General features: G+C 39.0%; 1 protein-coding gene across 8 annotated transcripts in view; it reads left to right on the forward strand.

Annotated features, from left to right (window-relative positions):
- SSX2IP (SSX family member 2 interacting protein) overlaps positions 1 to 21,707 on the forward strand; it is a 44,142-nt gene that overhangs the window by 13,608 nt on the left and 8,827 nt on the right. For 2 of the 8 annotated variants that reach the window (XM_031465484.2, XM_031465485.2), the window contains exons 2-11: positions 5,702 to 5,858; positions 6,416 to 6,585; positions 7,063 to 7,275; positions 10,686 to 10,796; positions 12,311 to 12,446; positions 14,254 to 14,329; positions 14,402 to 14,591; positions 17,679 to 17,829; positions 19,169 to 19,305; positions 19,648 to 19,821. In XM_031465484.2, the coding sequence (XP_031321344.1) occupies positions 5,816 to 5,858; positions 6,416 to 6,585; positions 7,063 to 7,275; positions 10,686 to 10,796; positions 12,311 to 12,446; positions 14,254 to 14,329; positions 14,402 to 14,591; positions 17,679 to 17,829; positions 19,169 to 19,305; positions 19,648 to 19,821 (1,401 nt within the window). In that variant the 5' untranslated portion in view covers positions 5,702 to 5,815. The remainder of the gene's footprint in view (positions 1 to 5,701; positions 5,859 to 6,415; positions 6,586 to 7,062; positions 7,276 to 10,685; positions 10,797 to 12,310; positions 12,447 to 14,253; positions 14,330 to 14,401; positions 14,592 to 17,678; positions 17,830 to 19,168; positions 19,306 to 19,647; positions 19,822 to 21,707) is intronic. The other 6 variants (XM_031465488.2, XM_031465489.2, XM_031465491.2 and 3 more) reach the window with 6 other exon arrangements.

A 21,707-nucleotide genomic window follows, 5' to 3' on the forward strand; every position in this document is an offset into this window, starting at 1 on the left:
AGGGGATGGTGTGCGTGAACTGGGCTTGCAAGGGCATTGGTTCGCGGGTAGCTGAAGGAAGAAAGCACACATGGGGCACACAGGCTGGAGTGAGTGTGCCACATGGCGGGGGTCAGGTCATTTTGTAGACATCTGCTGAACTCCCACCGTGTTTCAGGAACTGTTGGATACAGAGATGAATACGTTCCCTAGCCTGTGGAAGTTCATAAGCTAGTGGGGGAGGCATCCACCTATATAATATGGAGCGATTCATCGTAGTGCTGGATGATAACTGTCATAAGCCTGATTAGTTGCCTTTGTAGTGGTAGCACTTTGGTTACGTGTCAGCAGGAAACATGTAAATTACAGAAGAGACTCAGAAATGTACTGTGTGTTTTATATATTTGTATACATATATATTGTGTTATCTACTGCTGCGTAACAAATTACTCCAGAATTTAACAGCTTTAAACAGGAAGCATCGATCTCTCAGTATCTATCCATTGGGAATCTGGATGCCCTTGGCCCAGGGTCTCTCAGTAGACTGCCTTCAGGGGTTGGCCAAGGCTGCAGGCATCCCAAGGCTTGATGGGGAGGATCCACTTCCAGCCTCACTCAGGCAGCTCTTGGCAGGCCTCAGGTCCCCGCTGGCTGTTGGCTGAAAACATCAATTAGTTCCTTGCCACTTTGGCCTTTCATGGGGCTACTCACAACATAGCTCTGACAGCTTGCTCTCCCCAGAAAGAGGGATCCAAGAGGCTGTGAGTGAGAAATGACCTCAGACAGAAGCAACGGCCTTTTTATAACCTAATTTGGAAGTGAAATCCCATCACTTCTGCTTATTCACTTTGTTAGAAGCTAGTCACTAAATGCAGCCCACGCTCAAGGAGCAGAACAACCCAAAGGTGTGTACTCCAGGAAGCAGGAATCATTGTGGGCCCTCCCAGAGGCTGCCTGATCCCAGATGCTAAAAGTGATTGATGTATATTAAGAAGCCCTGAGCCTTTGGGGTGGAAGGAAGAAGAACCAGCCAAGGAACTTTCTGTTGCAAAAAACAGGTGCCATTAACCCAAACCACAAATGTTCTTGCTAAAGATCCATAAACTTAGTTTTGATGTTGTCTTAATATTTATTCTAGGAATAAATGGTAAAATGAGTTAATTCCATCTTCAATAGCTTTCTTTGGAACTGATACCATGTCTGGGAATTGTTTCATGCCTTTTTAAAGCAAAGTGTTCATAAATGAGAAAAAGGTATTGTTGGTGACATAGCAGAGGAGAAGTTTACAAGTACCTCAATTTAAGTAGTAGATGAGATCCTTTGAGAACTGTGTGTTCTGAGTGGAATAATTTAAAGTCTTTTAAGGAACCTTGGTGGAAATCTTTTATTCTTTTAACATAGATAGATTTGTGTGTACAGGGTTGAAAGGTTGAATGGTGACAAGAGTAAAAAGAACACAGTTTGGAAGACTGAGATTTGTGTCCAGGCTTCACAACCAGTTAGAAGTGTGACCTTGGACAATCTTGTTGACATCTCTGAGCCCAAGTTTCCTGTCTGTAGTATAGGTAAATACACAAGAAAGAAAATACTGTGACATCAAGAGTGACAGATTTTTTTTGAAACTTACTAAAATCTTCATTTTCTTTCAAAAACAGTATACAGTTAAGTTCAGCTATCTCACTGCTCTCCAGTTTTCTGTTAGGAGTCTAACTTTGAAGCTGCTACTTGGTAATTCTTAAGTTCTGCATGATCATTTTACCCAGAAAAGACCAGAGTACGCTTGCTTATTTTACACCTGAAGGATACGGCATTATACTTTGGGGCCCAAAGCAAGTAGCGGGGTGCCGAAGTGGTTCTTCAGAAAGAGTTAGATGACATTTTTACTGAAATAATTGTAATTTCACTGCAGTTAGTAATATTTTCTATTAAGAAGACATTTATTGACATGTACTTTGAGAAATACTCAGAACAAGGAAGTTTATTATATGCCTGTGTACGTTATCCACTAGGAAGGAACATGTATGGAATAGGAGAAAGAATCCTTGCTTATGGATTACTTTATAGATTTTTTTCTTGCTTTATTTCAAGATTTTTCCCTGTCAATCATAGATGAATGAAATGACTTTATAAGATGTTTAAATTCTTTAATCTTCAAGTTTTGCTCATAAAATTTACTCATGATTTTGGGAATTTGGGTAGCTACCCTAATCAATGGTATATGAAGAGAATTGAGGGTTATAGATTACTTGAACCAAAACACGATTCACTGTTAACTTTTTCCCTTTATTCTATAATCAACCTATGGTAAAAATGCTAGCACAATCAATTTTGTTCTTTATATGACTTGTCATGGATAATAGTGGCAACTATAGAATGGTTTGTTATGACTTGATTAATATATAATAATTATAATTTGTATATATACGATATAGAACTTAATTCTGTGTTCCAGCACCAAGTTGAATTCCTCTTTAACTGCTTTTGTAGTTTTCAAGTTGAAATATACCTGTGATGGTATTAGATGTATGCAAAGCAGAGATGCTTCTGTTACCTTTTTCTTTTGCTTTTGAAATTAATATTGTCTTACTTTAGTATATCATAAAAATATTTTGCAACCCTCAACAATGAAATTTTAGCTATGATTGAGCTAGAATAGAATACTTTGCTTAAATTAGTATCTTGGTTTGGGGATGTGTATTGAAAGTCTTAAATCTCCTTTCTTGGAAAAACTGGTTGGGTAACTTTTATCACAGGCTTTATTGTGTATAATTTGGTGCCTCATTGAACAGAAGAGGATACATAGAAACTTTTCAATGGTGTGAAATTATATACCGTTAGTAAGTTTTGTTTCATAGTGCTTTAAAATGGAGTTTTGGTTTTTCACTTTGAACATTTAACTGGACCTGAATATTTTTTGTTTGTTTTGTTTGTTTAGGGAACAGTTCACTGTCTAAACCTGTAGACACTGGAGAACTAAATTCAAAGAGTTAAGAGTAACTGACTTAAATCACAGTTTTAAGTATAGATGTAGTAGACCCATTTGGGTGTTTAATGATCTTCCTGTGCACTTCGGGACACTGCTGTGTCTTATTTACAAATATCTTTTTAAAAGAACTAGGAAAGGTGCCTAGTCCTGTTTTTTTTTTTTTTTTTTTTTTTAATCTTGTCCCTCCCTCCAGCCTAACAAAGAATTAATCCACTGTCTAATGTATTTTATAAGGATATCTGTCTCATATTGTAAGGATTTATGTTCAGCTTTTAGGAGCAACAGCAGTATGTTTTGTTACAGGTTTTAGAATCTTGCCATTTGTACCAAACAGATCTGCGTCTAGATGATGATGATGACAGCTGGTATAGTTACCTGTGTCCCACATGCCAGGCAGTGTGCTGGATACTTCATGTGCATCAGCTCGCTGAGTCCTTAGGGGATAACGGCAGTTTACCAGGGAGGAAACTAGGGCTTGGAGAGGTTAAGTAACTTACCCCAAACAGAGCTGGGTTAGAATAACTGGGTGTGTTGTCTTTTGGGTCCTGTTTTGCTTATAGCTACTACCTCTGAAAACCAAAAGTAAAATCATCTGTCTTGGTGCACACTCAGCCTTCATCCTGCTCTTCCTGTTGCTGAAAGCACTCGTTTAAGGGCAGTGGGAAGGGCGGAAGAGTTCAAGATGCTCTTCCCAAGGCACATGAGTAGCAAAATAGCGAAAGACCAGTGCCAGACTAGGTAACCTTCTGTGTGGGTGACATCGTAACATTAAGGACACATACAACTATTAGCTCGAGTATATATTTTATGTTGCTTTGTGACCTAAGAATTATCTCTGATCTCTTGCCCATATTTACTCCATCTACAAGTACTCAAGGTTCCGTCTCCAGAACACATCCCTCGTTTAACCACCTGCCTCTGCTTCCACTGTTAGAGTTGTAGCGTTAACACTGTTCTTTTTGCCCGAACTAATGCAGTAGCCTGATTTCTTCCAGCCTCCACTACTGCCCACCTGTAATCTCACAGGGTAGAGCAGCCAGGGGGATCTTTTTTAAAGCTTAGAGGAGATGTGCTGCTTTCCTGCCTCAACTGCTTTGAGAGCTTTTCATTGTAACCTAAAGAAGGTGCAACTTCATACATCTGTTCTTGCTGACTGTGCCTCAGATGCACTGGCCACTGTTACGTTTTTCATACGTACCAAGTTCATTTCCACCTTAGGTTTTTGTACTTGCTGTTTCCTCTGCCTGACCAGCTCTGGTCCTTGACCGTCTTGTGGCTGACTCCGTATCATTTAGGTCTCAGCTCAGATGTCAGCATCTCAGTGCAGCCTTCCTTGACTAATCTAGGTACCCCCACCATAATGCTCTCTCATTTACTGTGCTTTATTTTCTTTATTGTTCTCATCACTCTCTGAGTGTGATGTTAATGTAATTTAATTTATTGCTTACTTCTTACCTATTTTTACCCCCATCAGAATGTGAAGGTTTTGAGAGCAGGGCTACCTCCATGCCTAGAAATATGTGTGTGGCACATAGTAGCACAATTAAAATTTTATTAAATGGATGAAAATTTTCATCTCATATTAACATTATATTGTGAATATTTCCCCACAATCTTAAATATTCAGAACAGGGGTAGCATTGGGAGATTTCACATAGAAATCCAGAATTCCAGCATCTCTTAAAAAAACAGAAAGATGTATCAACACAGGACCTGCTTTCTCTTTTGGCCACAATTTATTGTGGCTGAGAAGCAGCTGTCCGAAGTGTTGACATGTGTTCTCCAGTTTGCCTGCAGTCTTTAGCCCTCCCCCTCCTATCCCTGACCTTGAAATGAATTTCCAGTTGCCATTTATAATTTCATTTGAATATTTTTATGATGGAGTAATATTTACTGCTTTCATTATCTCATTGAAAAGTGGAAACATGAATGGTAGACTAAAAAGCTTACGTGTTTCTTACACTTGATCCACTTTATTCACGTGCATTTCTTGCCTTTTGTGTCTATGTTAGCGCCCCCCCCCCCAGTTTTACATGGCTGTGTTTAAAGATTGCACAGTGTTCTCTTGCATAAATGTGTCATGTATGTAACTAGTCTCCTGTTGTGGAACATATAAGTTATTTGTTTTTTTTTTTTTTGTATTGTAAATAATTTGTGGATGAATCTTTGTGAAAATTGTTATTAGGATAAATTTTTAAAGTGGAATTTGTGGAACAGTCAAAATATATTTTTACTGTTACGACTTTTGGTATATACTGCCAGATTGATTAGCAGTAGTATAAGTCGATCTATTTCTGAAGAGTGGTGTAGAGGAGTATCGTTTTGCTACATCTGTGTCAGCACTAGGAATTGTAATTAAAAGTTTTGCTAATATAGTTAGTAAAAACAAACAAAAAATAGGGAATGCTGACCAAGAAGTATCACATCTTTACATAAGTAACAATTGTACTTTATTTTAAAGGGTGTAATTTGGAAATATTACTTAGTACAGTTCTATTCCTTAGATTTATACTGTGAGTTAGATCATGTACCATGTGCTTTGTATATGAAGCAATGTGAACAACTTGAGATGCCTTTAACCTTGATCCTGACACGCACGCACACACAGTTATTGAGCTCTACCTCGTTCTGTTTGAGAGTACATGAGAGTGAATAATGCAGAATCCTTCTGTTTTGAAGCACACACAACTCATTCTTACATATTGGTTTTATATTTCCTTTCATATTTTTCGTTAGATGCTGTCATTCTCTGCTTTTTAAGGAGATGCCTACATAGAAGAGTGGCAGCAGCTGGACTAGATGTTTCACTGCTGAACTGGTCCCTCAGGTATCCTGGCTCTGGTGATTGCTATGGGAGATTGGATGACTGTTACAGATTCAGGTCTGTCTTCAGGTAACTGAGTTTAGAATGGTTGTAAGCCAAAGCAGTGATTGTAAAGGTTAGTTTTCAATGAAAATGTAATTACCACAAAAATTGAAGATGTAACTAAAGAGGTACATAAACAGTTGCAGAATTATCAGGGAGAGCCAAGAATTGTGCTGTAATTAGTGGGGTCAAGTACTTTGGGTGGATGATAGATCACTCGGTCATTACTACTTCTGAGAAGATTTTTATGCATTTGAACTAAATTCATTGGCTACTTCAATACATTTCTCTGGCTGATTCCTTTAATCACATAAACTTTTAATGCATGAACAAGTGGGTTTTCTCTGTTTTTATAAATCTGAATCTAAAGTACTGTAAATTAAGATGCTTTCTAAGAGCATAGCTTTATTGTATCTTTTTAGAAAAAAGTACATGGTTTTCATATAAAAACCATCTTTGCCTTAATTCGAAAACACTTAAATATTTATATAATTCAAAATCTTTGGTAATGGAGATTATGTTATTGGCTTTGCATGCATTTTAACAAATGATTTACATAGATGCCTTTTATTGATTTTTTTCAGAAAACAAAAATATCTCTCAATATACCTCAGAAACAAAGATGTCTCCATCAAGTTTATACTCACAGCAAGTGCTATGTTCTTCAATACCTTTATCAAAAAATGTGCACAGCTTTTTTAGTGCCTTCTGCACAGAAGAGAATATTGAACAAAGTATTGCATATCTTGATCAGGTAATACTTTTTTGTAAGAAGCAATAGATAACATAAATCATGTTATATACTAAAACACATCAAAGTTCTGAGAAAAATACTTGTGAAGCACATTGTATTACACATTGGCCCAGGGTATATGTTAGATTTGCAGAGAACCTTGGTGGCCATCTGGTCTAGATCCAGGGTAAGCGTGTTTGTCTGGAGCAGGTTGGCCTCCCCATCGCCTCAGGGGCTCCTCCACCGGGAGCCTCACCCTTCTTTTCCTGATGCAGGAACCTAAGTGCCTTGCTGCAGGTCCCAGGTGACCACAGAGCAGAGGCTGAGAGAGCCCTGCCCTCTTAATGCTTTGTCCTTAATTCTTTGGGATAGTTACCTTTTTTTTTTTTTTTTTAAACTATCTCAGGTTAGTTTTCTTTCTCAGAAAAGATTTCTATCTCTATTTCTTTACTAAGTTGTCCGGTAACCAACTCTTGGGCAAACGTTCTCTCCTACTAGGAATTGACTACTTTCGGTTTTCCTTCATTATATGAAGAATCCAAAGGTAAAGAGACAAAGAGAGAATTAAATATAGTTGCTGTTTTAAATTGTATGAATGAGCTACTCGTACTTCAGCGGAAGAACCTTCTAGCTCAGGAAAACGTGGAAACACAGAACCTGAAACTGGGAAGCGATATGGACCACCTGCAGAACTGCTATGCGAAACTTAAGGTACAAATGACGCGTCAGCCTGTATCTCAGGGCCACCATGATGTAGTTTGTTACTATAAATTTACATTGGATTTATTTATCAAACAAGTTTTAGGGTTTTTTTTTCAAGTTTTAGGATTTTTTAAACCTGTAAGTAAAAGTGAATATAACTCATACATTTCAGTTGTACCGCTTCCTGTCTGCATTGAAGGTGCTGGTTTTATGAACTGCTTAGCGATTTGCTGAATCACTAGAAAGTTAGATTAGGAAATACTCCTATCCAAGGAAAATAAAGATTCTCCACCCCATCCGTCTTTTTAATAAAGAAGATGCTTAATTTAAAGTAGTCTTATTGCGAGAAACTGCATCAGTTAATTCCATGAAGAATATTCTTGAGGGCATCTATGCCAAAGTTGCTAAAGCTGAGTAATAGAAGTGGCCAGATAACTAAGTCATAGAAGTCAAGTCCCTGGGACTCGAGCGACGACCGTAGAAGAATGCTTTCGTAAACTTGCTTGTTTCTCTGAACAAAGGACATATTTTTCACAGAGCCATTGACATGCTACCTTGAACTACAGAACGCTGGTTGCTAGCTCTGCTTTGCTCTTATTCTTTCTCTTCTTTTATGTGTTCTTTTTTAAAAAAGTGTTTTTATTCATTTATTTGAGAAATGAATTTCTCATTTGTCGAGATGGAAGAAGGTATTCGAAATCACAGTCTGGTAGGGACTTAACGATTGTATATTATGAAGGATGTAATATAATCAATGCAAAGCAAATTGTTTCTAAAGGTACTATCTTCTAATGGGCTTTCTTTGTTGTGAAAGTAAAAGCTTTGAATCCTCATGCTCTCAGAAAGTCAGTTCTTCTCTGTTTTTCACCTATTAGTCCATGCCGCTACTTATTTTTCTTCTGTATCCTCTCTCCATCCCACCTCACTCCCTCCAAGAACAGACAACAATAAAAACCACTCAGCGTTCTGAGTATCTGAGCTCCACTGGAGAGTGATAGGATCTCCAGTATGTAGTGTATGACGTATCTCATGGCTGACAGCCCTTTAGCAGAGAGTGCGCGGTGAGGAAGGAGCCTGGAGTGGCCTGCATGTGGACGCTGGGGGTGGGGGGGAGCACCCCGGCCCCTCTGCAGCACCTGCCCGCACCAGCCTGTCGCTGCCGTACACTGTTGTCTGTTGTCGTCTTAGCTCACACACGCATCAGTATGTTTTCTCTTTAATAATAACTTCAGGTTTTTGTACATTCTGTGTGCCCTGCCTGAGGGATAGAGATTATCCAGCCATGTATCCTGGCTGAGCGGGGAACTGTGGTGGGATGGAGGGGGTCATTGATACCCTGCAAGCTTATTAAAAGGCTGTGGGTTATAGAAACTACCTTAGTCGTAATCAGAGAAACCTATGGAAGGTCTTATGAATTAAGACTGACCCAGAGTTGTAAGCCCTAGAAGGCAGTAATCCTGCATTAAAACTTTTTCTACCTGGGCACCCGTGGCCGAGTGTCTTGTATGTAGCTGGTGGGTAATTAGATAATGATTTTGGTGGTCTGGGGCTGTGGAGCCTTTCCTCTAAGGAGTGATTGTTTATTGGGACCACCCACAGCACAGAGTATTTTCCAGGATACCTTCTCATTGGGGATTTGACCTGGGCCAAAATCGGGTATTTTAGGTCAGCCGTTGACTGAAATGTGTGTTCATTGGGAAACGTTGCTGGTCTATCCTTGAAGAGTTTCTGCGTGTAACATATGATTCATTCAGTTTCTTGAGCAATTTATGGAGTATTTCCAAGATGAATGGAACCCAGTCCCTGTTTGCAAGGAGATTGTCATCCAGTGAGAGGAGACCGTAATTATTTGCTTGATCCGTAATTATTTGCTTCACTCATTGTTCTTGGTGTGAAAGGTAAGGGAAGAGAGGGGTAACACCTGGTCTGAGATTAAGGAATGAATTAAAATTTGCTAGTGTTGGAAAAGCCATTCTAGGCAGAGCGCATGACCTGTATAAATGCATGGAAGCAAGAGAACATTTTCCATTCAGGGAGCAGCAAATAGCTCTTAGGGGCTGATGTGTATGGTATATGATGAAGAGTGACGAGGCCAGGCTGGGACCCAGGCCCCAGATGATGTGAATGGCATTGCACAGAGACCCAAAGGCACCAAGGAGTGTAAACACAAGGATGGCATCCTGTAAATATCAGTTTGGCAATAGGATGAAGAAATTATAGGAGGAGGTATAGAAAATATAGGAATGGAGGGAGGTAGGGGCTCAGCACCTGGTGGAAAAGACAGCTGTTAGCAGGCCTTAGCAGTCGTCCAGTCCAGGGAGGTTTTGCACTTGAACTAAGATAGTGCCAACGAAGACAGTAAAAGTGAGATGTGAAGAAAACCTAAGAGTGGAATGGGTAGAATTTCATAAAAAATTGAATTTGAGGAAAAAAGAGTCATAAATTAAAGATACTGTTCAAGTCTCTTGAGTTTACTGGTGATGGTGATATGATTCACTGGGGTAAGAAATAGATTTGCAGGGATGTGGTGAGTTCATGTGAAGTTGAAGACTGAGAGAATCTGATTTGACATATATGGGACATCTCAGCTGGCCCAGTGCCTTTAAGTTCAGCCGTGCCAAGTGGTCTGGAGTGATAGAAAGTTTTAAGCACTCCAAAGAAGAGGGTGCCCATGAGTCTGACAACCTGGGAGTTATCTAAGTTGTATTCCTAACTTTCTGTGTCTTCTCGAGATCCACTGTTACCAGAGATTGTGCGGGCTGTTGTTTGCGGTCAGTTATGTCATAACTTGAGTGACGTATATTTTATTAAGACGAGAGGATTTAAAAATATTCCAGCAGCTTCATGCAGAATTTGGCACAGTTCCTCTGGAAAGTGTGGGATGAATTGAAAGTGAGCATCTTCATCCCATGTTGGTTCCAGGGTTGCTGTATACTCTAGGAGAACTGTTACGAGGTTACCACTTGGAAGGGAGAACTGGTGTCATGCTGTGGTCCCACCCTTTTTGACCTAAAGTGTTCCGTTTTGCTTGGTCGCCTGCTTTCTTCAGACTTAGCTCCCAGTCATTTTTGGGTCTTTCTCAGCATGTGCTGTAGAAGTGTAAAAGGTATTGAACTTGGCAACATCACTGGGATAGGTGGAGTGTTTCAAGGGACCCACTTTGAAGGTCTTTTGTGTATCCATTAAAAATGTGGTATTTGAATTAAATAAAACCTAGTATTTAAATTTAAATAAATTTTGTAACTCTATAGCATCAAGCTTTAAGTAATTGTTTTTAATAAACATTTTGTGTGCTGCTAAACTTCATTTTTAGCTAACAAATACCAATGTGCGTGACTTGTTTTTACTAATCTTTTTAAGAGTTCATTTGCTCTGAATCCTATGTTAATTTTAGTCAAAATTGTACACGATTGTTTTAGGAGCAGCTGGAAAACTCCAGGAGGGAAATGATTGGGCTTCAGGAAAGAGACAGACAGTTACAATGCAAGAACAGGAATTTGCATCAGCTGCTGAAAAATGAGAAGGATGAGGTGAGTTGCCAGTTATTGCAGATAAGGTTTAAGTGAATTTATTTTAGTCATCCTGTGTCAAACTGGTATGGTAAACCTGGGACACCTCTGTGTACAGTATTGTATCCTATTGAACTGAGAGGTCGCCACGCCCTCCCCTAAGTGGGCCCGTTTGGCTTAGTATATTGGTCTATAGTTCTGTGGCACCCAGTGTTCTCTGCCATCCATCCTGGACCCACATGCACTGTCACTTTTGTCAGACACACGGGTGCTTTAAATGCAGATCTTTTGTTCTCTGCAGCCCCTCTACTTAATATCTGGGATGTCTCTAATTGCACTATCTTAAATATTGACATTGTTCATCCAGTCAAGCAATTATTTGACTAAATGAGCGTACAATTTACTGTTTTAAAAAAGCAATTCACATTAAATATCTCATTTCTAGGCTAAAGAAGTCATAGTTCTAATCTCATTTTTGCTTTAGTGGTTACTTAGTATTTGGACCCATGGAGTTAATGCATTTGAAATTATCTTTTAATTTATGTGAGAAGAAACCATTGTGTTTTTATTGCTCTGCAGTTTGATTTCTGACCATGTGATAACTGTAAAACTGTAACATGTTCAGTGTTGGATGTGTTGCTTCAACTATAATAAATACTTTGAAGGGAATGTATTTCTTTAAGGACCTTGTAGTGATTTAGACAGATTGTTTCGTAGTATGTTTAGTAAGTAGGGAATGAAGTATCTTAACTAATCCACAAGGTCGCTTATACATTTCCATGAGTTATTTCACAGAAAATGTTGACTTAATCTGTTGATTATATTTTAAGTGGTTTGACTGTAGTTCCTCTTCAGGAGTATTAAGTTAAACATGATCATCTCTAGCAGAGATAACGGATGTTTATATACACTAGAACCTGCTTCCTGCCCAAGGCGGCCTGGGGAGCCGCGGTGCCTACGGACGCCGACCAGCAGTGCTTGGCGTGTAGCAGGTGCTCAGCAAACCTCTGAGCCGGATTCTCTCTGCTGTTGGACTCACTCTAACTTGAGAGCTGTTTTTGATCAGAGAAAAATGAACCTGCTTACCTGCTACCATGTGCCATGGACTAACGGGCCTTGCCACAGGTTGATAAAGAATAAAGCGATTCAAGTCAGTAGTAAAAGGAAGTCATTACAAATGATCAGATGAAGTCTACTTGTTTCAAATGAAGCTTTAATCGTGTTGATACTTCCATAAGAGTTTGTGGCTTCTGAATTACCAGATGCTATATGTAGGGTGAAAGGTGTAGTAGAAGATAATTTACAAAGTTAGTGGCTCTGGAAATTTCAGAATTAAGAATAAAAACTTTATGTGCTTCATTTAGTGCTATTTTAAAGAGTGATTTCCAGACTATGGGGAAGGAAGAATAATCCTGGAATTCTTAAACTATTAAATGGGATGCTGAATACTCTGGCTTTTCTCTTTTGATTTTGAAAAATTTAACTGGGTTTACCAATCTCAGAGGAACTCACTTAATAGAAAATGCTTTTTTTAGGTGCAAAAATTACAAAACATCATTGCAAGTCGAGCTACTCAGTATAATCATGATATGAAGAGAAAGGAGCGAGAATATAATAAACTAAAGGAACGTCTACATCAACTTGTTATGAACAAGAAGGATAAAAAAATAGGTAAGAAGCAGCTGGTTAAGACAGAGCAAAGGGAATAAATAAGCTGGTATTACACTAAAAAACAAGTATAGAGGGATTGAGTGCAATGACTCATGAAGTGTCCTTTCATGCTTTATAAATTGATTTTAGATGGTATATTCCATGTAAACTAGAAATTGAGAAAACTGGTTGGTTAAAAAATAGTAATTTTGCTATTCGTTGCACATAAAAATTGTGAATTTTTTTTTAACATGACAGGTTAAGAGAAAAGCTAAGCCAGAGGACACTCTAACCTTTCATAGTGAAGACCTGATAATATTGAAAGTCAGGATTGGTTTCTCAGTATCAAAAGTATGATTTTTGAGTTTATGTCATAAAATTGTTAGTTCATTAAGCCAAATCATTCATGTCTGCTTGAATTCCTGTAAATTAATTTAGCTGTGCACTTTCAGAGTACAGCTGTGAAATGAAAGTATACTTTGTTATTCTTTTGAAAATTAATTTAAGTTATTTCATCCAAGTATGTGCATGATTTCAAGTAAATAATGTAGATTAAAAAATAGAACTACAGACATACAAAAGCAGAGCTGCACAGATAAAGTTTTGCTGGCCTGCCAAGATTCAGGGAACAGGAAATCTGCGTGTTGATTTATTGAAGAGTGGTTTCCAAGTGGACTGTCATCTAACCTACATTATACGTTATTCTGAACTTGGCCTTGCATACAACAGCTGATGAGCAGATGTTTCAAGCTGTCACGTGGTGAGCTGAGCCTGTTACCAGCGAGCAGTTCAGTGTTGACCGTGTCACTGTCATCTGTACAGCAGCGCTGTCGCAGTTGTTGGAATATTTTATTTTAACATTGTTGAAAAATGAAAGTGTATCAATGAGTAGTTAAGACAAATTTAGAAATCTAGGTATTCTGAGACAATAAATCTTAAACTTCACTTGGATACTCATTGGTTTTTAAGATTGGTTAACCTGTGTTCATTCATGAAGGATCATGAAGGAAATAGCAAAATTAAAGAGCAGGATGAAATGCCAGAATGTAACACCTAGTTAGAGAAATTTATTAAAGAGTTATTCTATAGCAGAGCCCTTATATTATGAGGGTCTGGCTCTTACCTGGTCCAAACCCAATTGGAAGTGACAGTTCTATAATGATTTTTTGATCAGCTCTAAAATTATTTCCTTTGCATGCCAGCTATTTCATCTCCATCTGGGGCAGAAGAGACTTTAACACTGTCAGGAGCCTTGATTCCTTTGATGATGGTGATGGTGATAATGATACAGAGCTTAGCAGACTTTTTCTATAAAGATCTAAATAATAAATATTTTGGGATTTGTGAAATCTGTGGTCTTTTGTCACTCTGCCATTGTTGTGTGAAAGTAGCCATAAACAATATATAGACAAATGATGTGGCCGTGTTCTAATAAAACTTTATTTATACAATCAGGAAGCCATGCACAGGCCATCGTTTGCCAGCCCCTGATGATAAAATTAATAATGGTAATTAAATAATATTTATTAAGTACTTACTGTATTAAGTACTTTAACATTTCTTTCACTCTGCACAATTCTTTAGTAGATACTTTCCTGATTTCCACTGTATTGATGAAGAAACAGACTTAGCAGTTAAATAACTTGCCAAGATCTCAGTGCTTATGAGTGATGGAACTGGAACTTAAAATCTGGGCTCCTTGAGCCCAAATCCTAATCTATATACCAGGTTGACTTATGTCCCTAATGCATAGAGAGTGTCTTAACATTTTAAATGCTTAAACGCGTATGGTAAGAATTGATTTTGTTTTGTGTGTTCACGTTTTTAGCTATGGAAGTTTTAAATTATGTGGGGAGAGCTGATGGAAAAAGAGGCTCCTGGAGGACTGGTAAAACTGAAGCCAGGTAAGTAAGGCACACTTTAAATTGGTGAGTTTAATCAGACTTCTTTTCTATGCTGCATTTTCATACTGACAGTTTCTTTCTCAGGAATGAAGATGAAATGTATAAAATTCTCTTGAATGATTATGAATATCGTCAGAAACAAATCCTAATGGAAAATGCTGAACTTAAGAAGGTTCTTCAGCAAATGAAAAAGGAAATGATTTCTCTTCTTTCTCCCCAAAAGCAGAAACCTAGAGAAAGAGCAGATGACAGTACAGGAACTGTAAGTGGCTCCTTCCTCCCTAACGCAGTCTTCAGATTGCTAACTAGAACAATTGAAACAGTAGATAGGTATTTTCAGTGGGGACGCTATTGACATTTGGACAAGACACTCGCTTCTGTGCTACCCCCAGTCACTCTGACAACCAAAGGAAGTCCCTGTAAGTTCCCGACATGCCCTGGGAAACGATGGAGGTGGGTTTCTGGGGACTTAATCTGTGCCAGGCGCTGTGATAAGCATTTTGTCAGCATCGTCTCATTTTGTTCTTGTAATAATGTGATGCTTTTGCTACTACAATTATCCCCATTTTTAGATGAGGAAGCGGGCACAATAGCTGACCTCAGTGCCATGAATGGCAGAGCTGGGATCTGCATCCAAGTCTGTCTCACTCTGTAGTTCATGCTTTTAACCACTGTGCCAAATATCCTTCAAATAGTTTAAGTATTATGTAACTTAAGCAAGCCCTATTTTTCAGAGAGTGAAACTTTTATTAACCTTGGAAACCAAACAATTATCTAGTCCATAAATTTACTGAATGTTCATTGTGAGTTCTAGTCCCTGGAAACGAAAAGCTAAGAAGATTTTGCCTTTTTCCTTTGTCTTACTTCGGGCTGCCAAAGCGAAATACCATAGACTGGGTCGCTTATAAGCAACAAAAATTTATTTCTCGCAATTCTGGAGGCTGGAAATCTACAGTCAGGGTGCCGGCAGGGTTGGTGTCTGTGAGGACCCTCTTCCTGGTTGGGTTTCTTCCATTCTGACGTGGTGGAAAGAGAGCAAGAGAGCTCCTGGGGCCCCTTTTTATGAGGATGCTCATTGCATTCATTAGGGCCCCACTCTCCTGACCCAGTCAAAGGTCTCTCAAAGACCTCCCCCGCACCTCCTAATGCCATCACATTGGAATTGAGGATTCAACACACGAATTTTGAGAGAACACAAACATGTAGACCATTGCATCCCACAAGAAGCTCTTGGAGAGAGAGAGGCATGTAGAGGAGTAATTACTATACATGTTAAGAGCTACAATAGGGTGGAACAGCGTGGGAAGTAAAACATTTAGGGCAGTCAAAGAAGGCATCACCGAGAAAGCGACATTTGAATTGGCCCTTAAATGAGTAGGTGTTTTTGACAGAAATCATGGGAAAGTCATCTGATGGGAGAGGGCATCACCTGTAGAGGTCTGAAAAAACAAGTCACATGATGATGAAAAGTTTTTTTGAATTCTTTACATATAAGTTTAAATTCTGTATTCATGCAAGTTCACGTGGGTTCACAGAAGTTCACATTGGTGACTGAACTCTGAAAATAACAATGTTGGTGGAAAATGCTAACTACTAGTAAGTCTCTGAACTCGTTTTTTGACCAATATTTGAGAATTATTTTGTGGTATCACAATTCAGTCCAACTGATAAGCTCATTTCCTGCCTTTTAAAAAATTTCGTCTTTAAAAAAGAACCTAAAAAAGAACCGTCTTCTAGACTCTCCAATTTGAGACCTGTTTGACCTCTTATATTCAGTTAATTAACCTTTTTTCTCAATGCCTGTCCCTTCGGGTCAGTTCTTAACACTCCCTAATACCTCAGCAGGGTTGGTATAGTTCTGTTACTCCTGTGGCTTGTTCAGTTTTGGGCCCAGCCTTTACTGACCTCTCATGACCAGCTTTTAGTCAGCAAAAGTAGGCAGTAAACCAGAGAGTGCTTCCTCAGGGGATAGTATCCTGTATAATTTTTCATAATTCAAATGTTTAATTTTGGAGAAACAATCATCTCTCAGTATATTTCCTATTTTTAAAAGATGCTTTTTTCTAGATCCCGTTTTCTTTTAAAATTTTAGTACCTCAACAATTCCTTTCTTGTACTGAAAGATTTTGGCCCATTACAGCAAGAGGGCTAAGACGTAACCCTGGAATGCCCAGATAGCGTCCAAGTTTTCATTTATTTGTTATTTTGCTTACTTAACTGTACCCTAAATATATTCTCCAAATTCAGGTAGAGTGAATTAATTTTCATTTTGTGGTTTTAGAGTTTCACTCAGTCTGGGAATGTGTGGCAATAATTGTTAATTATTTTAATAATAGATTTGTAATATTCTAGTATATCTTGAAATACGTAGCAGAGAAGGTGTAGCCCCTTGGAAGAATTACTGTCAAGTAGCTCCAGAGCATTGATTGGCGAGAACCAGAGTCATAGTGAGCCACACCCTGGGCCTTTCCCCCACCTCACCCCCTGGTGACCGTGACCTCTGCCAGCCCATTGCTGACCTGAGGATGGATACGAACTCAGTCACTCCCCCATTCCTGCATCCGCATGTGGGGGCAGTCCTGTCAGCCCTTCCTACTTATCATGATCTATTTTTCCTTCGGTTTTCCCAACAAGATGTTTGTTGTTCAAATTAGTGGGGGAAAAATATATGTATCTACTTTCCTGGATGTTAATAACAAATTAGGAACATTTTATGTAGATGCAGAGTGTTATGCCACATAGACATTTAGTGTTGCTTCCTGTGTGCTTTGTCCTGCTTTGATTCTTTATGATCATGGGGCAGTAAAGTTTGCTACATTTCCCATGATTCAGTGTCTTGGTAGAATACAGAGAAAAATATCTGCAGTTTTATTTAAAAAAATTGTATGAGAAAAATAGGGGTAATAGTTGGTTTTACTTTGAGATTATTTCACAGGATTATTTAAGCAGCCAAAGACTGGAGACAAGTTGGATTGGAGCTGTGTGACATCGGGAAAGTTAGTCCACTTCCCTGAGCCTCGTGATTTGAGGATTAATTAACATGTGAAAGCATCTAACACAACATCAGAGAAGCAGTGAATAACTGTTCCTCACACAGCTCCATGACTCTTGTCACTAACTGTATTTGGATTCAAATTCAGGTTTGAAGAGACCTGAGTTGGGGAATTTCTATCTTCAGTATTGCTTTTTCTCAAGATATTTATGTTAACAACTGGGTCATTTATACTTAAGATACAGCACAGAAATGACTTTGATACATGTCTCTGACCATCACTCTGATGACTCCTGCCTGATACCTAAAGCCATTTTAAGATACGGGTCTTTCCCTATCATCTCTGACCACTTGTAGGTTATCTCTGATGTGGAAGAAGATGCTGGGGAACTGAGTAGAGAGAGTATGTGGGACCTTTCCTGTGAAACTGTGAGAGAGCAGCTTACAAACAGCATCAGAAAACAGTGGAGAATTTTGAAAAGTCATGTAGAAAAACTTGATAACCAAGGTAAGTACTGCCTGAATGCAGGCAGAGTGAGGCGTGACACTGGTAAGCTTCTGATTTCAGTCCCCGGGAGAGCTGCAGCACAGCTCAGACTGAATTCCTATAGCTCAGTCTGGCGGTTTGAAAAGCAAGACTCTGCCTACTTCCAGACGTGCGGTTTGAACCTCACTGAGGAAGAACGCTGTGCTCTCAGAGTGGATCTCTGCAAAGAGGGCGTCGTATATCCATCTGCTCTGAGTGCAGCAGACAACTGAGTCAAGTGAGCTGAGCCTCTTACTAAGCCTTGGAGATCAAGAAATAGTAATCATACAGTATAAATACGAACCTTTTGCTTGTTATTCCTAGATACCTGTGCATTCCTAGGTTCCTAATGATTCATTTTTAAATTCTTTTCAAAATAATAGATATTTGATGCAAAATATCAATTAGGAGGGACATAATGTAAAATTCATTCCCTATATGTAACACTTAACATTTGATGTCTATCTTTCTAGACCTTTCTCTATGTGTTTGCAAAATATTTATTTTAAAGTGTATATAAACTAAAAATTGAATGTGACATGTGTTTTCCTACATTGTGCTTTTTTCCCTTAACAGTGTATAATTTTAGACACCATTTCCTGTCATTATAAATAGTATAGATAGATATGTCCTTAGTATTTTATTTTTGTTAAAAGTTTGTGTGCTTTTAAATCAAGAAAATAAAGGTTTCTGCTCAGTAAATGAGGTCTATTTAAGGAAAATTTATTTAAAATTGTTAAAATTGTTCAAAAATAAAGAGGAATCACTGAAATTATAGTACCAGAATTAATTTATGTGACTATTGATTTCAGTCATCACTGTTTACTAGTAAATAGCAAGTCTTCTCGGACTTCATATTTGTTGAATGCAATAACAGCAAGATTTGTAGCACTGCATCGATCTTCGAAGTATCAAAAGAACATAGCTTATGAATGTTAATTTTTCTGCTCTGTGAACATAGGCTGTACCTTTTTAATTGGACATAACCTTAAGCAAGTAGGAATTGCACATGAAATGTTGGCGATAGAGCTTTAAAAGTGAGGGCATCATTTATTTCAGAAATAACATGAATTTATAGTTGTCACAAACTCCTTACAGCTGCTTTGCTTTTAAAAAATTTTAGTGTTAAAATAATGCACATTTAGTGTTATAGCTTCTTAAATTTTTAAAGGGCAAAGGAAATGACTACTTTTTAGAAAACCTATGAGATTCCAGAAAGAGAAAAGTTCTGAGAGCCTTAATTTTTACATGTATGTTCCCAAACACCATAAACTAAAATAGTGACTGTCAGACTTAGGTCAAATTACTGGTTTTGTGTTAGTTTCAAAGGTGCACCTAGAAGGTTTCAGTGATGAAGACATGATCTCACGACAAGACCATGAGCAAGAAACTGAGAAACTTGAGCTAGAAATTCAGCACTGTAAAGAGATGATTAAAACTCAGCAGCAGCTTTTACAGGTAAACGCGGGCACCTTTTAAAGCTGTTCTCCCCGTGAAGGGTCAGAATGTTGCTGAATCTTACTAGATTTTTGCTCCTTTATTTCATGAGATCTGTAGCACTTGCCGTTTCTCAGATAAAGCCCTCTACTTGCTAACAGATCACATAGCATTTCTAGTCAGTGCGTTGCCAGCCAGAGTAGAAGCATTTGTTTGGGAAATGAGACTCCTCAGTTGACTTTCTGATTCTTTGTAATTTCTCTCCTCTCCCTAAAGCTTGACGTGCTTTCCTCTGTTTTCATTTCAACTTGTTGGAGTGTTGTAGGGACCCCCTGGAACTTACTATGTCTTAAAATTTAATAGCAGCAGCTCGCCACCGCATGTGACGATGATACCACTTCCTTGCTACGAGACTGTTATTTGCTGGAAGAGAAGGAACGCCTCAAAGAAGAGTGGTCTCTATTCAAAGAGCAAAAAAAGAATTTTGAGAAAGAAAGACGGAGCTTTACAGAAGCAGCTATTCGCCTGGGGTTGGAGGTATTTTAAATGACTGCCTTTCCCTGTAGAACGTTTGAAGGTCCTGAGGAGGCCTCGGTAGAGCGCCTCTGAGTTCTGCTTTGCACCGTTCCTTTGCTATCCAGTTTTTTCCTGAAGTATTTTACCAGTGATTTCACAAATAGCTTGAAACAGAAGGGATGCTAAGCACATGAACTGTTATCGAAGGATACTGTTTTGCTTTCACCAGATTTGGGAATTGAAAGAATTTTAATAGTGAAAACAAAATTTTTAATTGAAACAACTGTAAGCGTTTATCACCCCTTTTAGGTCGGCTTCCTGCTGTTAAAGATTCAGCTTCACACTAGAGAGCTCTCCTGAGCCTGTCATCTGTCCACTGTCAGCAGGTGTGGGGTCCGGAGACAATAAAAGGGAGGGGGGGGGGTGCAGGACAAAGAGCGCCCTCTCTCCACCCCCTCCCCCAGGGGCGCAGGCCCTAACAGTTCACAGTTAGGGCTGTGGTGCATGCGCTTGCACAGCACGCGTTTACTAGGCAGCCTCCTACCTACATAGTTCTTTTCAAAAATTAGAGAAGTGATGTCTGAACATGGCTGACACAAAGAAACGCAGCCCACACAGAAGCCCGTATGGTGAGACGCTCCCCTGTGTTCTTATCGCCAGTTCCTCCGAGGTTACCTCAGGGATTCTTCTGGGAAGTACTGTTTAACTTTAATAAAGTTCAGCCTTTTTTCTTGCTGTCAGCCTGTTGGTTCCCCGCCATGAAAGACAAGGAATTCAGAGTCCTTATCGCACCTCCATCTATACTGGTTCTCACTGATGTCCAATTTCTTCATGATTTTTTTTAAGCTACTTTTTTGAAATATTGCTTCTTCCGGTTGACTTTTTTACTCTAAGTAAATACGTTTAATGCTTCCTTTTCAAGCTTGCTCAGCCTCAGACAGTGCCGGCTTGTCCCCGAGACGGAAGGCGAGGGCATTCTGTGGCCGCCCTCGTCCCGCTGCCCTTGCCCCTCCACCCCCAGCTTGCCTGCGGTGTTAGTTTTCATTGTCACATGTTACCACATTCATGTTCTGGCCTTTGGTACAATCCAGGTGTAAGTACCTTGTCTAGGACTTAAAAATTGAAAACCAGAAAAGGCATTGATAGCATCATGATTATGTAAATAAATGTTACTCATTCTATAGCCAAGTAGTACGTTTGGATGCACAGAAAATATTCTATATTATTAAGGTTTTGCCACGAGGAAGAGAATCTCCCATGTCTCACTGTGTGGTGAGTTCTCTGGCTTTGTTGCTTCCTTTGCAATCTCCTGAATCAGATTCAGCTTGTATCTCATGTTACACTCTTTCTGGGATTCCTTTTCCAGTTTTCCTGTGTTACCTTCTTAATTTTTTCCTAAGTAGAATGTGAGTGAAAAATATACTGAATTCTGGAATATCCCAAAATACATTCATGCTTGATTGGTTTGGCTGGATATAGTATTTAGTTTCAAACTTCTTCCCTCAAAACTTTGAATTACTCCATTTCTTCCAGTGTTTGGTTTTGCTAATGAGAAGCCTGGCTGTCGTGTAACCTGCATTGCCTGGTAGATAACCTGTACTTTGCTTTTCCCCCTCTCTGGCAGCTTTTGGAATTTTATGTTCTGAAGTTTTAGCAGGATGATGTCTGGGTAGCTCCTTTCTGCCTCAAAACACTCTATTTCTTCAGCGTAGGGATATTTTCTCCGATTCTGTATTTTTTTCTTCTTTGATTTCTCTTATATTCTGGGGCTTCTGTTAGACAGATGTTCGGCCTTCTGGCTCCGTCTGTAGATGGCCTTTATGTTCCAAATTTGGGACTATTTCCTTGCCTTTATCTCGTGCATCACCAGCCTGGTATTCAGCCAGGTCACTTTCATTGTTCACTTC

This window comes from Camelus dromedarius, chromosome 14 (genome assembly GCF_036321535.1).
Source record: "Camelus dromedarius isolate mCamDro1 chromosome 14, mCamDro1.pat, whole genome shotgun sequence".
Lineage (NCBI taxonomy): Eukaryota > Metazoa > Chordata > Mammalia > Artiodactyla > Camelidae > Camelus > Camelus dromedarius.